The 17,084-nt window shown below is 37.8% G+C and overlaps 1 protein-coding gene across 1 annotated transcript in view; it reads right to left on the bottom strand.

Moving 5' to 3' along the window:
• Nucleotides 1-17,084, bottom strand: part of LOC128687399 (uncharacterized) — a 116,929-nt gene that overhangs the window by 82,658 nt on the left and 17,187 nt on the right. Inside the window, exons 4-9 of the mRNA XM_070100941.1 lie at nucleotides 9,251-9,379; nucleotides 6,346-6,426; nucleotides 5,230-5,367; nucleotides 4,498-4,698; nucleotides 3,042-3,119; nucleotides 2,393-2,449 (exon numbers count right to left, since the gene is read on the bottom strand). Of these exons, the coding sequence (XP_069957042.1) occupies nucleotides 2,393-2,449; nucleotides 3,042-3,119; nucleotides 4,498-4,698; nucleotides 5,230-5,367; nucleotides 6,346-6,426; nucleotides 9,251-9,379 (684 nt within the window). The remainder of the gene's footprint in view (nucleotides 1-2,392; nucleotides 2,450-3,041; nucleotides 3,120-4,497; nucleotides 4,699-5,229; nucleotides 5,368-6,345; nucleotides 6,427-9,250; nucleotides 9,380-17,084) is intronic.

Below are 17,084 nucleotides of genomic sequence, written 5' to 3'. Positions count from 1 at the left end.
AGATTGCCTGAGGCATGGAAGACAGCAAATGTAGTCCCAATCTTTAAAAAAGGAGACAGACATGAAGCATTAAACTACAGATCAGTGTCACTGGCATGTATAGTATGCAAAATCATGGAGAAGATTATCAGAAGAGTGGTGGAACACCTAGAAAGGAACGATCTCATCAACAGCAGCCAACATGGTTTCAGGGACGGGAAATCCTGTGTCACAAACCTACTGGAGTTCTATGACATGGTGACAGCAGTAAGATAAGAGAGAGAGAGGTGGGTGGATTGCATTTTCTTGGACTGCAAGAAGGAGTTTGACACAGTTCCACACAAGAGATTGGTGCAAAAACTGGAGGACCAAGCAGGGATAACAGGGAAGGCACTACAATGGATCAGGAATACTTGTCAGGAAGACAGCAGCGAGTCATGGTACGTGGCGAGGTGTCAGAGTGGGCACCTGTGACCAGCGGGGTCCCACAGGGGTCAGTCCTAGGACCAGTGCTGTTTCTGGTATTTGTGAACGACATGACGGAAGAAATAGACTCTGAGGTGTCCCTGTTTGCAGATGACGTGAAGTTGATGAGAAGAATTCACTCGATCGAAGACCAGGCAGAACTACAAAGGGATCTGGACAGGCTGCAGACCTGGTCCAGCAATTGGCTCCTGGAGTTCAATCCCACCAAGTGCAAAGTCATGAAGATTGGGGAAGGGCAAAGAAGACCGCAGACGGAGTACAGTCTAGGGGGCCAGAGACGACAAACCTCACTCAAGGAAAAAGATCTTGGGGTGAGTATAACACCAGGCACATCTCCTGAAGCGCACATCAACCAAATAACTGCTGCAGCATATGGGCGCCTAGCAAACCTCAGAACAGCATTCCGACATCTTAATAAGGAATCATTCAGGACCCTGTACACCGTGTACGTTAGGCCCATATTGGAGTATGCGGCACCAGTTTGGAACCCACACCTAGCCAAGCACGTAAAGAAAAAAGAGAAAGTGCAAAGGTTTGCAACAAGACTAGTCCCAGAGCTAAGAGGTATGTCCTACGAGGAGAGGTTAAGGGAAATCAACCTGACGACACTGGAGGACAGGAGAGATAGGGGGGACATGATAACGACATACAAAATACTGAGAGGAATTGACAAGGTGGACAAAGACAGGATGTTCCAGAGATTGGACACAGTAACAAGGGGACACAGTTGGAAGTTGAAGACACAGATGAATCACAGGGATGTTAGGAAGTATTTCTTCAGCCACAGAGTAGTCAGTAAGTGGAATAGTTTGGGAAGCGATGTAGTGGAGGCAGGATCCATACATAGCTTTAAGCAGAGGTATGATAAAGCTCACGGCTCAGGGAGAGTGACCTAGTAGCGATCAGTGAAGAGGCGGGGCCAGGAGCTCGGACTCGACCCCCGCAACCTCAACTAGGTGAGGTGAGTACACACACACACACACACACACACACACTAATAAGACATACCTACTCATAATTAGAGATAATTTTGTAAAGTTATGTCATTTTTTCTTCCTATGTATGTAGTGGTCTGAACTTTTTCCTGCTAGTTTCCTACTATTCTATTAACTTGTGCAGGCTCAATATTATGGCAGCCAGATCACTTACACATTCTTATATATTACATTAATTAGTCCCTATTTCACAATTAGTGCTATGTTTAATTTTTATCTATAATTTAGTTTATCAAATTCAACATTAAACTAAAGGGGAAAGTGGAGTAATGAAGGGAAGGTACCATTTGTTATACAAGTGACAAACAAATCACATTATCATTATTAAACCCCTCTAAAATTTCAGTTGTACTTATGTATATCTACACTGAACCCTAATTATGACTTCCTGCTATAACAGGTTTCCTAATGCAAATATGACATCAAAGGAAATTAATCCTTTAAGAAATTCATTAATGAATTCTGTATATTAATTATCACAAAATATATGGCAACTATTTGTTGGTACAGAGAACAATAATCTGAAAGAAACTGGTAGCTACTGTATAAACACAAATTAGCACACGTGCAGAAAAATAAAAATGGCATAAAGAACAGCAACTATGAAGATGCATTACTCGTACTCTTTAGTCAACTGAAGTATTAAGATTTTTCACATCTGCTTGAACTTCAAATGAAACTAACCAGCAAAGAGGGGACAAGACTGATTTGGCATTTTTTTCATTTATAGGAAAAATTTACTACTGTATGGTGAAAGCTTAGTGATGAGTATAAGAAGAGAACTTTCAAGTATATGTGAAAAATATTGGCATTCCAATCCATAAGATATAATGTACTCTGTAAACAGCTCAACAGATATAATGTCCTCTGCGAACAGTTCAAGTAAAACAAATTGCCAATATATATGGACTGGTAATGGTGCTGGCCCTTACCTTTACGTGACAGAGACAAGGAGCGGCGCTGAAGGGCTGACCGCTTCTCAGTTGCCACTGATCAACCAGGCCACAAAAACAACATGCATTTTTTGGTTAGTTCAATGCCATGCAGGTTGCAAATCAAAACACTAAGTGAATACAGATCACTGAATATGCAAACATGGAGGCCAAATCTGAGTTAGAATCTGAACACAATACTACATTCATAAGCCAAGGTGCACAGATTGTATTGAAAGCAATAAATGCAAAGACACTGCTAAAAGAATTTTTGTACCTAGAATAAAGGCACTAAATTTAAAAATCAGCTGAAACAGTATATAACTATATGAAATATGTTAGTAAGATTTATACTATGTGACTAAGAAAGAAAATTCACTAAAAGAAAAATTAACTACTTGCATAATAACTCAGAGAAACACCACCATTTGTACTAATTATAAGAAAATTATATTGTATTATTCACAGAAAAAATTCTACAGGCATTTCTGCAGTTGTCTCCAAAAAAGCTTTACATGGTGGCAATAATATAAACTCAATTAAGTCTTAATATGAAGTAACTCATTTTAAAAACTAAAATATATAAAAAACAAATAGTGTGAATATTTACTATACAGAAACTAAGTAATTTAATCCTAGATACAAGTACCTTCATTCTTATAAAATGCAGACTTAGAACGCTCCAGTGTGGGACTTGGCTCCCGTGCCTTCACTCCATCATCTTCTGCTAATACAAGGAGCAGTACAGACTTCAGTTAGCACACTAGACTACACAAAATTATCAATACAGAGGGTTAATGAACTGAAACAAATACTCATGCTCATTAAAGAAATACATATAAAAAAAAAAAGTCACATGCTATGTCATGAACTCAAAGTATTCCTTAAGATTTCAAACTACTGTACTATACAGAATTCAAACTTTAACAAAGCCAATCATGCACATACACAAATCTTGATCATGCACATGGGACACATACAAATACAATACCATCACCTACAAATCCTGCAAGACAAAAAACTTGTTTGTGGAATCATCACAATTCTTACCAATGTCAATACATATATTGCAGACATGTTGTACTCCCACAAATAAGAGCATAAAAAATGATGAAAATAAACATTACATTTCATATTTATCAACCGTTTTATAAAAATTATCATATTCCAATTAAAAGTACCTTAAATGTCTTGAAAGCTGTAATTATATAATGCATTATATACAATGTAAAAAGAGCTCTGGTAGTATGAAATTAAATGGTTAATACATTCCATACCCTTTAAAATGTTAGCATTACAGGGAGTTAAAATGCAAATCACAAGCACCATCAAAACATCTCCTGTTATGCTACAAAAAAGTTGCTGCAAATTCCTTCGACAGAAATTTTTCTATTAAGAAACTATGTGAAGAAAAACCAAGTTGGGAGTTAACACAAATTCCAGTACCTTAATGCACCTTCTGGCAACCTCTGAATCAGAAGACTTGTCAAGTAAATAACATATTCAAATGCTTTGAATGTGACTCAAGAAAAGTATAGACAATAAAATTAATCCTGCAATTCAATATCAAGGCATTAATGACCACTAAAACCATATTAGCTCTATTTCCAAATAGCATCTGACTCTATTTAAAGAAATTTCTAAGCATATATTAAAGAAAAAGCAAATATTTTTATCACGAATAAAAATAAAAATATCAAATTAAGCGCTAAACCCAAAGGGGTATCATGAATTTTAAATAACGAAAAACAGGAAGGATATAAAATTAAGTCCCACACCAGTTAAAAAAGATTGTCTTCCCACATCCATTTAAAAGATTGTTATACTACGAGATTCTGACTTCAGATGAACCATAAGCTGTACCCCACCTGTCCACTACGAGCACCAGGCTATCACTTTGGTTATCACTAATTAGGCACACGCAGGCATGTCTAACACTGCTCTGGCCACAGGTTTGTAATTTGGACTTTATTAAGTGATTCTTTTTTAAGAAAATCATTTGGATTAATTATCCTGGCTGTCCTGTGCAACCTCAGCCAAAACTGTGATAGAATTTCTTATGTAAGTAAATGCTCAGCTGGGGGTACACATGGATGTGGTCTTACTGGACCGTGATGCTGCCTTCAGCATCTTCTGAATTCCACGGGTGAGGGAGTTGGTGCGGGAAGTAGACAGGCCCTCACCTGCCGGGACAGTGGGAGAGCAAGACAAGGCATCTGAACCAGGGGAAGATGTCATCTCCCCCTGATACCAGACTCCACCCTCTGTTTGCAAGGAGGGCTGCGGGTCTTCTACAGGGAAGCCATCTGGGGGAGGGATATTATCACACAATACCAGTCAGGCTCTCAATATCAGCATACCTTACAGACACTGGCCTTAACTAACCTTGAAGGTGAGAGAAACAAACCTCATGAAAACTATTCTGAGTTACAAGTACAGAGCCTACATTTACCATCCATGTTAAGATACACTTAAAGCAAGGATCATTAGCAGAAAGTAAAAGTTTAGTGATAATGAATATTTCAAGCATCAGTAACAGTCAAATAAAATTAGTTATTTGTCATCAGTTCCCAGTTGACAACAAATGATTCACAGTAGAAGAGATTATAACCACACTCCTTCACACTAAGAGGTACCAGTGCAGGGTACTACCCATGTCCAATACTAACTACTATTAACTTCACATTATGCAGTAATATTCATAAAGGTCCCATATAAATCAAACTGGACAGTAACTTTCAGTAACAAATTGTGTGTGTATATATGGCACATGAATACAGTAGTAGTATCAGATAAGGTGGTTTAATGTGGTCCCTGCACTCAGTCCTACAGGTTACCTCTCACTGGCAGTGTTTTCATAGTTGCCTGGACCCTCTGAGGGGGGCCGACAGGTACCCCTGGGCCCATGGCGGGCTTCTTCGGAATGTTGGGTTTAGGGGGAAGACTTGGCTTTTGGCGAACAACCCCTTCTCCATCTATCATATGATATAAAGTCATTGGGGAGGGGGAACTCTACAATTATCTACAAAAGGAATGCATCACATGACAACTTTTAGGCACTGAATAAAAGGGATTAAAAATTACTGTAATATTTTTGTTTCTAGAAAAATGGCAAACAATTCTTGAGGTAACAAAGTGCTTAAGACATTTTAATTTCAAAACATATAATCAGTATTGTATGTACATGTGTAAAATATATCTAACAACCTGTTACACTAAACAAGTAATAATGGAATACATTCCAAAATTTATTCACAAAAAATACATTGTTACAAGTGAATGCTAAGCTATATTTATATAATAAAATATGCTTCAGTTAGGTTTAGGTTACAAGCTGCATCAGAATTAGTATAAAACTAAATTTCTAACAAGCTACGAAGAGAAATTTCTTATAAAAAAATATCCTATGGACATTACAAGAACCTTCAAGTTAACCATCATGCTTAAGACAAGTACCAGGTGTCAGTCACGGACTTGCGAGCCAAAGCTATGATCTGGGGGATAAATTTAGAGACGAGAACAGAAGCAGCCATACAGAATTTTGACTACAGAGCAGGAACGTACAGATGAGTTTTACACGATGGTGACCTTGGGGGAGTCATCCAATAAGATGTCTGCCTTCAAAGATTTTGTTATGAATTCTTAAACCACCATCAAATATATATAAACAGATAATTCCTGGATTATTTTTATTTTAATTTTTTTATACATAGAAGAGATCTGAATACTTTCTAAATGAAAAATCTCTACTATTTAAAATAAAATCTCATTTGAAACATTTCTCTAAACACTGACTAGGTTAAATTAATCTAGGTGAAGATTATGTGGCAGTTTAAGAGTTCTGGTAGGTGTTATGGACGATATATCCTTCCAAGTTTCACCATCATCAATCAGCCTTAATGGGCGCATCCCACACACTACTTATTAGCAGAGAAACTTGAAACCCTACTGACCATCGCTCAGGACGACAGATTGTGCTTTGCTTGCTCTTGGCGCCTGTTTTGTTTCCACCTTCAGCACCGTAGCACTGGATGCTGTGTGTACCAATTATATGCTATCATCATCAAGCCATTTTATTCCTCCACCAAGCACACTCCCTTGTGCAGAAATTTGCTTAAAAATGTATTATATACAATATTTGTTAAGACTTTAAATATTACAAAAAAGCATTATGAGTGACATGCAACTAAATTCATGAGTAAAATTTAATACCTTTAATACCAAACCCCCAAAACTTTAATCAAATTACCATTAACAGCACACACTTAAATTAAAATAAGCAACAGTACATAATCAAAATCAGTGATACAATCCAGTGTATTGTATAAATAAACGCTGTGATCTAATGATAGAAAATCTTCTAAAAGATATCCCGTCATGAAATTATGGGAAGGAGGGATGGGTAATACCCCGTTATAAAAATATATATACTATATATATACTATATACATATATACATAAACAGAGAGGGGGAGGGGGAGCAAGGGAGGGAGGGGAGCAAGGAAAGGAGGGGGAACAAGGAAGGGGAGTGAATGAGGCAGAGAAATAAAGTCAGTTGACCAAATGAAATTGCTGGTCCACAGATGGCTCCAACTTCATCCTGTTTCCTATCTGTACATCTCATAACAACAAAAAGGCTTTAAAATGAGCTGATGTAGGTAACAGCTCTTAGCTTGTAAATAAAATTAGGAACCTTTAACCTAACCTTGTAAAAATCTGTGTACATATACAAAAATCCAGAGAGGAGAAAGAGGAAAAAGAAGGGAGGAGAAAGAGAAAGGACAGAAGGAAAGAGAAGAAAAAAGAAAAGAGGGAAGGGAAGAGAGAAAAGAGATAGAAGAGAGGAAAAGGAAAGAGGAGAGAGGTAAGAATAGAGAGAATGAGAGAAATAATAATTATATAATTATATAAAAAAAAAAAATGGGGGACGATGGAAAAAAAAATACAAGGAGAGAATGGGGAAGGAACAAAAGCTTAGGGCCAGGCTTTAAAATAATGTTATGAAAACTGCTCTTAGCATTAAAAACACTTGGTTAAATTGCTTCCTTCAGCATGTGAAAAACCTACTGTAAAGAGTCTTTAGCTATATGTAAAAAAAAAAAAAAAAAAAAAAAAAAAAAAAAAAAAATTAGTTACCGGGTACAGGTTAACTTATCAAATGTCAGCCATTATTTAAATAAGAACTAAGGACAAGCCTATGTTGTAGACAACTTCCTGGGTATATGGAATAAAAAGTCACAATACCTTGGCTGGAATACACAAATAACCCACACTTAGGAGATAAACTTGTGACAATGTTTCTGGCCTCCTTCCCTTCTACCTTCAGTGCGACTTGCTAATGGTCCAGATCAGACCAAAATATCATCACAAGCTTCAGTTTCCTAACTGTGGGTTATTTATGTTGGAGATAAGCTTAATCAAATCAGCCATATTAGCACCAAAATACAAGCATGTACATCCTACTACAGAGGGGCAAGTGAGGAAAAGGAAGTATTAACAATTTAGAATGCTTGTTATAAAGTTGTTCAGCACTACATAACAATTACACACTTGTATGTATACTAACCACCCCCCACACTAAAATTTACCCAAGCAAGTAGAGCCATTCACACAGGAACACAAAACAAAACAATAAACAGTTTCATAATATAGACTGAAACATCACACAAATCCAAAACTAGTAGTAGTGATACTGTTCCTGACAGCAGAGATCCAGATTTGACATAAGGGGCTCTCAAACTGATATTCAGAACATCCCAGTGCAGGACTTACAGGATCCTATGCCCAATTATTTCAGTTCTTCACCTTGTCACCCATCCTACAACTAATTCTCCTATTTACCCTCTTTCTCTTGCTGTGATGGGACAAAATGACTCACACTTTAGTATTCTGTTGACTTATTTGTTAAAAGTTTTTTCCAAGTTAAAGGTCTACAATAAAGGCTTGTTCTTATACGATGTTTCTTCTCATCTTTGTCAGCAGGTCTTGCCATATGTTCTTCATCCATTATACTAGTAGTACATATGCAAAGCCTGTTGATGCAGAGTATTTCTGGCAAACTAAACTTGAACTATAATACTAAATGAATATAAACATTGTACACATATGTATATATATGCCTCAGTGGGATATGGCCGGTTTGTTGGAAAAAAAAACAAAAAACATTAGGGATGCGAAGACAAAGAAAAAGTAATTCTGACTAAAATAAACACGGAGGACAGTAGGTGCCCACGTACGTGTGCGTGTGGTGTGCGAGCATACACATTTTCATGCTTCTTGTGCATGTGCACACATGCATGTGTAAATTCAAGTTTAGAGAAATAGAGCCATCAAATAACTACTGAATTTTATATTGTAATAAAACTACAGTCTCTTTACTAGTTACATTTTATAGTAATAACTGTAGATCATAATATATACTAAAGTAAGTCTTTATGCAATTTTTACCACTATGAAATTCAAATTTGTGTTATTAAAATCTAAACAGATTAACTTACCCAAGATTCACTACAATTTTAAATCTCTTACAATATGATCCATTTTCTTTTCTTAGTTTCCCATCTTAAATAACACTAGAAATTCTCAGTATGAACTAATCATGAATTCCACCAGACTGATGTAGAAAAAACAATCGCCAAAAATAATTATCAACTTGGTATATATATTGCTTTTCTACCCATCAAAAATTTAAAAGGCAGGATATGTTTTAAATGAGCATATAATGTAGTGACATGAATGCTGGTAAACAAGCTAATACGTACATGAACTGAAGTAGAAATAATGTCAATGATAATTTTTTTATGGAGTGCCTCATAATTTCAGATTTACTATTAAGTAACAGTAGTTAATCAGACTAACCTTCTTGATCAGAAGTAGGACTGGTGGGGGCTGTAGTGTTGAGAGTAGAGTCTTGCATAGAGTCATCCACGACATCTATCATTGCTCGTTCAGGCATAATATTCATTTTCTCTATTTCTATTTCCTCAACTGAAATATTTCAATGCACAGCTATCAGGAACAGTACTGACATATATTCCAAATAAACGTATTGCATTTTTTTACACTCCTGCCATCTCCCACCAAGGCAGGGTTACCTGACAAAGAAAAAAAATACTTTCACTGTCACTCATTCATTCACTGTCTTGCCAGAAGAGTACCAACATCACAGTTCAGATGACCCTCCAAACCACAGCATCCCCATCTCTCCCGGAGAGTGCAGGCACTGTACTCCCTACCTCCAGAACTCAAACTTGGCTAACCAGTTTTCCTGAATACCTTCATAAACATTAGCTTGTTCACACTCCAACAGCAAGTCAAATCATAAAACCACCTGTCTCCATTTACTCTTATCCAACACATACAAGCCTGTTGGATGTCCAAGCCCCTAGGACGAAAAACCCTTACCTCCAATCTTTTCTTCCCTCCACCCCTGATATATATATATATATATATATATATATGCCCTCATACTCATCCTATTTTTTCTGAATTCTCTAAATGTCCAAACCATATCAACAACCCCTCCTCAGCCCTCTGGATAATAGTTTTGGTAATTCCACATCTAATCTCCAAACTCCAAATTCTCAGTATAATATTCACACTACACATTGCCCTCAAATATTGCATCTTCACTGCCTCTAGCCTTCTCCTCACTGCAAGATTCAAAATCTATGCTTTACACTTAAACAGTGCTAGTACTACTAAACTCTGGTACATTCCCCCTTTTGTCCCCATGGATAAAGCTGTCTCAACATACTGCATATTATAGAAATAAATGAAATAAATGAAGGGAGATGAATGGTTTTTGGGACTTGATGAGCTGTTGGAGTGTCAGCAGGTTAATATTTTGTGAAGGGATTCAGGGAAACCAGTTAGCTAGACTCGCATAGCGCTCTGAACGTAAATCAACGTTTAATTTTTCATTCCTTCAAAATTGGGCGATAGGCCTGAGTCGCCTAGACACGAGAGAATGGGTCTTAACACTTGGTGTGCACAGTATTAAAAAAAATCTGGAACCACTTAGTACCTTGTAGGAGCACCACTTCAATTGAGCACCAGCTACAGCAAATAGTGTGGCAAACACCAGGGATTCACTGATATCATGTCGCATTAACATTCCCCTTTTAAGAGGAAAGTAAAAATAGGTTAGATAAATACATGAGTGGGTGTGTGTGAGAGAGAGTTGGACCTGACTAGCTTGTGCTACTAGGTCTGATGCTGTGCTCCTTCCTTTAGTGGATGTGACCTGACTAGGTGGGTCATTGGTCTAAGCTACAGGGTGACATGGACCTGCCTTGCATGAGCCAGTAGGTCTGCTGCAGTGTTCCTTCCTTCTTATGTTCTTGTGTATTCAGCCGGCTGGCTGGCTGGCTGGCTTTGGCTCTATGTCTATATCTCTGTCTGTCTCTTTCTCGCATGTACACATAAGTACAGCTTTTATGCATATAACCCAAAAATTCCAGGCTATACTGTGCTTGTAGATATAAGATATAACCATGATGCAATATGCATTTTTACTTGCTCAGGAATCAGGGAGCGGCTCATAAACCAACAGTTTTGCGAACTGCTCCATAAGACAGAGACAAGCAGACAGAGACAAGCAGACAGAAACACACACACAGGCAGACAAAGATAAGCAGAGCAAGACAGAGATACACAGATAGACAGACATGTTTGTGTGTAACAGTGAAAGCAAATAAAACTAGGGTTCCCTGGAGCAGTGCGCATTTATCACATGTCACTGGGTTGTCAGCAGTTTACTGACACTTGTCGTAACACCATTCTTCAAGGAGTTTCATACAGTCTACTCAAGGCACACACAGGCAGACAAAGACAGATAAGCAGAGCTAGACAGAGATAGACAGATAGACAAACATGGTTGCATGTAACAGTGAAAACAAATAAAGCGAGGGTTCCCTGAGTGCACATTCATCAAGTGTCACTGCCTGTCAGCAGTTTACTGACACTTGTCATAACATCATGCTTCAAGGTATACTCCAGCATGTCTTAAACATTGCTGAGACCTATAAATACTTTGTATACATTTCTAGACAATAGCAAATGACCCAGGCAGGTGAAAATGTTCACCTGTCGGTGTGATTGTGACTACCTGAGTACTATTTCAGTATATAATATTAGTGTCAGAACAAAGATTGTCTATTAAATCACAAGAATTAATTTAAATTGTAGTTATCAGAACATAAAAAGTACTGTATATAAATTAAAATAAAAATGAGAAAAAAAGGTATAACGGCAACACTTCTGCAAGTGGTAGGAGTCAATGTAGCGGTCAAGCAAGCATCCAGTGCCAACTTCACAGGCTTATATCTCGGTAAGTACTGATACTAAAATTTTTTTTGTTAATCCTATAACATGTAGAAAAATGAGCTCTTCATTTAAAAAAAAAAAAAAATTCAAAATATTCGGAGCTCTATGCGAGTGAACGTAGATCTACATTTGGACAGTTCAACCCGTAAACAGTCCAAGCAGATCTACGTTCATATGCGTAGTACTCCAAAAGTAGATCTACGTTTTTTTTACATATTTTCAAATACAGTGGACCCCCGGTTTGCGCTATTAATCCGTTCCTGAGAGCTCATCGTAAACCAAAATTATCGGAAAGTGAATCAAATTTCCCCATAAGAAATAATGGAAATCAAATTAATCCGTGAAAGACACCAAAAAGTATGAAAAAAAAAAACTTTTACCACATGAAATATTAGTTTAACTCTTTGACTGTCGCGGTCGTATATATACGTCTTACAAGGTACAGTGTTTGACGTATATATGCTAATAAATTCTAGCGGCTTCAAATCAAGCAGGAGAAAGTTGGTAGGCCCACATGTGAGAGAATGGGTCTGCGTGGTCAGTGTGCACCATATAAAAAAAATCCTGCAGCACGCAGTGCATAATGAGCAAAAAAAAAAAAAAACTCCGACCATTTTTTTAATTAAAATGCCAAATTTGTGGTCTATTTTCATATAGTATTTATGGTTGTATTCTCGTTTTCTTGGTCTCATTCAATAGAATGGAAAACATATTATAGAAATAGAAGTGATTTTGATTGATTTTACTATAAAAACAACCTGGAAATGGAGCTCAAAGTAGGGGAAATGTTTGATTTTTGACGATCTTCAAAAGTAAACAAATGATGTCAGTGTCCAATAAATGTCCAACTAGCCATTCTAACATGAATGGGATGATGTTATTTATACAATTATTACAGTACTGCAGTAGTCTGCATAACAGTAGAAAGCAAGAGTAATATCAGAGGGGCCTGGAGGCATGACTGATGAACAAAGAAAATGTTATTTTAGAGCCAGGAATGTCTACATTGTTCATTCCGGACCTTATTTTGAAATACTCATATTTTTTAATTTTCGTGAAATTGGCCAAATTGCAAAGTTCTGACCACTTTATTGGGTAGTTGAAAAGATTCTTTATCATTTCACAAGAATTTTTTTTTTTTTTTTTTTTTTAAATTTTGCAACACCAGGAGACGCCTCAGGATTGAGGGTTGCGACAGTCAAAGGGTTAATGCACACAAACTGAAGACATGCACAGTTTGTAGTATGTACTCTACTAACAATAGAATACATGACACTTACCTTTAATGAAAATCTGGTGATGATTGATGGGATGGGAGGAGGGGAGAGTGTCGAACCTATTGTTTAGAAGGGGAATCCCCTTCCATTAGGACTTGAGGTAGCAAGTCCTTTTCCGGGGTTACTTCCCTTCTTTTAATGCCACTAGGACCAGCTTTATAGTCACTGGACTTCTGTCGCACAACATATCTGTCCATAGAGGCCTGTACCTCTCGTTCTTGTATGACTTTCCTAAAGTGCTTCACAACAGTGTCATTGTACAGATTGCCAACACGGCTTGCAGTAGCTGTGTGAGGGTGATTTTCATCAAAAAAGCTTTGCACTTCAAGCCACTTTGCACACATTTCCCTAATCTTTGAAGTAGGCAACTTCAATTTCTTCATCCCCTCCTCTGAAGCAGTTTCCTCAGGTCTGGCCTCTTGCTGTTGAAGATGATCTAGCAGCTCATCAGTGGTTAGTTCGTCACTGTCCTCCTCCACCAACTCTTCTACATCCTCCCCACTAACCTCCAACCCCAAGGACTTCCCCAATCCCACAATGGATTTCTCAACTGGCATAGGATTCCCAGGGTTAGCCTCAAACCCTTCGAAATCCCTTTTGTCTACACATTCTGGCCACAGTTTTTTCCAGGCAGTGTTCAAGGTCCTCTTAGTCACTCCCTCCCAAGCCTTACCTATAAGGTTTACACAACTGAGGATATTAAAGTGATCCTTCCAAAATTCCTTTAGAGTCAATAGTGTGTCTGTGGTCACTACAAAGCACCTTTCAAACATAGCTTTTGTGTACAGTTTCTTGAAGCTGGAAATGGCCTGCTGGTCCATGGGCTGCAGGAGAGGAGTGGTATTAGGAGGCAAAAACTTCACCTTAATGAAGCTCATGTCCCCAGAAAGTCGCTCTGCCAAGTCTGTAGGATGACCAGGGGCATTGTCTAATACCAGGAGGCACTTAATGTCTAATTTCTTTTCAATTAGGTAATTTTTCACATTGGGGGCAAATGCATGGTGTAACCAGTCGTAGAAAAAGTCCCTAGTGACCCATGCCTTAGTGTTTGCCCTCCACAGCACACAAATTAGCCTTGAGAATATTCTTTTGCCTGAATGCTCTGGGAGTTTCAGAGTGATACACCAATAAAGGCTTCACTTTGCAATCACCACTAGCATTAGCACACATCAGAAGAGTAAGCCTGTCTTTCATAGGCTTATGTCCTGGGAGTGCCTTTTCCTCCTGAGTAATGTAGGTCCTGCTTGGCAATTTCTTCCAAAACAGGCTTGTTTCGTAACAATTAAACACTTGTTCAGGTTTCAAGTTTTCACTGTCTATGTAATCCTTGAATTCCTTCACATATTTTTCAGCTGCGTTTTGGTCCGAACTGGCAGCCTCACCATGCCTAATCACACTATGTATGCCACTACGATTCTTAAATCTTTCAAACCAACCTTTGCTGGCCTTAAATTCACTCACATCACCACTAGTTGCAGGCAATTTCTTTACCAAATTGTCATGCAACTGCCTAGCCTTTTCACAAATGATTGCTTGAGAGATGCTATCTGTTTTTCATTTATCCACACCAATAACAGTCAACATTTTCTAACACTTGCGGTCGCTGTTTCGTAATCACAGTTGCACCTTTTGCAACAACAGCTTCCTTGATTGCCGTTTTCCTGGTCACTAAAGTAGAGATGGTTGATTGGGGTTTTTATACAATTTGGCCAGCTCCGACACACGCACTCCACTTTCGTACTTTGCAATTATCTCTTTCTTCATTTCAATAGTCATAAGCACCCTTGGTCTCGAAGGGTTGGCACTAGAAGCTTTCTTGGAGCCCATGATGTTTTATTTTGCAGAAACAAGCACCAAAAACACTGTGATAATATGGAATGTACCAAATGTATCCTTAGATGCGAGCACACTGACTGGCTTGTAAACACTGGCACACACAGGGCCGTTCAGGCCACACGTGGACACGTCTCGGACGAATCGTGTATACCGGGTTTTGTAACGGGAACCAAGGCAAAATTTTTGCGATACAATGCATCGAATACCGGATTTATCGGATACCGATGGCATCGCGAACCAGGGGTCCACTGTATAACAAAAAAAAAAAAAAAAAAAAAAAAAAAAAAAAAAAAAAAAAAAAAAAAAAAAAAGTAGATCAAAGTTTTTTTTACATGTTTTCAAATGTAAGAAAAAAAAAATTACTTTTTTTACACTTTCAAATGTTAAAAAAACGTATATATACGTTTGGACCGTTTACGGGTTAAGGGTTAAATGAGGGGTTTGGGATAATAGGGGTTTAGAGTGACTACCTCTACAAAGACATTGATTATGAGTGATGGTGAAAGTGTTGACTGATAATGAAAGTTTTTCTTTCTTTCTTTTGGGTCACCCTGCCTTGGCGGGAGATGGGTGACGCACAAAAAAAAAAAAAAAAAAAAAAAAAAATCTCCAGGTGACCATAAACCCAATGTAATGTAGAAAATATTAACATAAGCTAAAAGGCAACTGAAAACACTGCCTCCTCTGTTGCCTCTTATGCTTATGCTCTCAGTGGCCCTTATACACCCAACAGCAACACGAACACAAGTCATGACATACGTAATGACGAATTTTATTCATTGTAGAGTGTATATCATGTTTCTATGTTATTAATACTGTTTATTATGTCATATTAGATGAACTTTGATAGATAAATAAGCCGTAGAGTTGATATTAGCATCATATTGAAGGACTATCTTGTCCTACATCCAAAAACTCTCTTGCCTCTCTCATATGACAACATAATTTAACTGCTCATTTATCCATTAAAATTAGTGCTTTATATTTATTTCTCATTGTTTTCTGTATGTAAAACTATAGTATTTATTCTTTAACCCGTAAACAGTCCAAACTTATATATACGTTTTTTCAACATTTGATAGTATGTAAAAGTAATTTTTCTTTTTTTTTACATTTGAAAACCTGTAAAAAAACTTCGATCTACTTTTTCTTTTTGTTATATTTGAGAATACGTAAAAAAACATAATCTACTTTTGGAGCACTACGCGTGTGAACGTATATCTGCGTGGACCGTTTATGGGTTAAAAAATTATTTTTTTTTTAATATTTTTGGGTGGAACAGATTAACTGGATTTACATTATTTCTTATGAGAAATATGGCTTCGCTTTATGCCATTTCGACTTTAGGCCTAGCTTCTGGAAAGGATTACTGCTAAAACTCAGGGTTCCACTTGTTATCTGGCATTTACATGCACTTATAAGTGGAAAAAATGGAGTTCTGCTTTCCAGCAATAGCCTGGAACCTAACCTGCCATATAAGTGGGGCCCTACTGTAGAAGGGAACTATGCATGCTCTCTGCTAATCCTTAGGTACCCTTCCTTCTTTCATGTACATACTGAACAAATCACTAACCCTGAACAAATCACTAACCCTGAACAAATCGCTAACACCTTATTTTATTCCAACAAGTCGGCCGTCTCCCACCGAAGCAGGGTGACCCGAAAAGAAAAAATCCCTAAAAAGAAAATACTTTCATCATCATTCAACACGTTCAACTCACTCGTGCATAATCCCTGTTTTTACAGAGGAGTCCAGATACAACAGTTTAGAAGCATATAGAAAGACATATAACATCCCTCCAAACTGATAATATCTCAAACCCCTCCTTTAAAGTGCAGGCATTGTACGTACTTCCCATTTCCAGCAGTCAAGTCCGGCTATATAAAAATAGCTGGTTTCCCTGAATCCCTTCACTAAATATTACCCTGCTCACACTCCAACAGCTCGTCAGGTCCCAAACACCATTTGTCTCCATTCACTCCTATCTAACACGCTCATGCACGCTTGCTGGAAGTCCAAGCCCCTCGCCCACAAAACCACCTTTAACCCATCCCTCCAACCTTTTCGAGGATGAGCCCTACCCCGCCTTCATTCCCCTATAGATTTATATGCTCTCCATGTCATTCTACTTTGATCCATTCTCTATAAATGACCAAACCACCTCAACAACTCTTCAGCTCTCTGACTAATACTTATATTAACTCCACAACTTCTCCTAATTTCCACACTCCGAATTTTCTGCATAATATTG

Source organism: Cherax quadricarinatus, chromosome 1 (assembly GCF_038502225.1).
Source record: "Cherax quadricarinatus isolate ZL_2023a chromosome 1, ASM3850222v1, whole genome shotgun sequence".
Lineage (NCBI taxonomy): Eukaryota > Metazoa > Arthropoda > Malacostraca > Decapoda > Parastacidae > Cherax > Cherax quadricarinatus.
The sequence above is the reverse complement of the archived record's forward strand: the minus strand, read 5'-3'. Positions and strand labels throughout refer to the sequence as shown.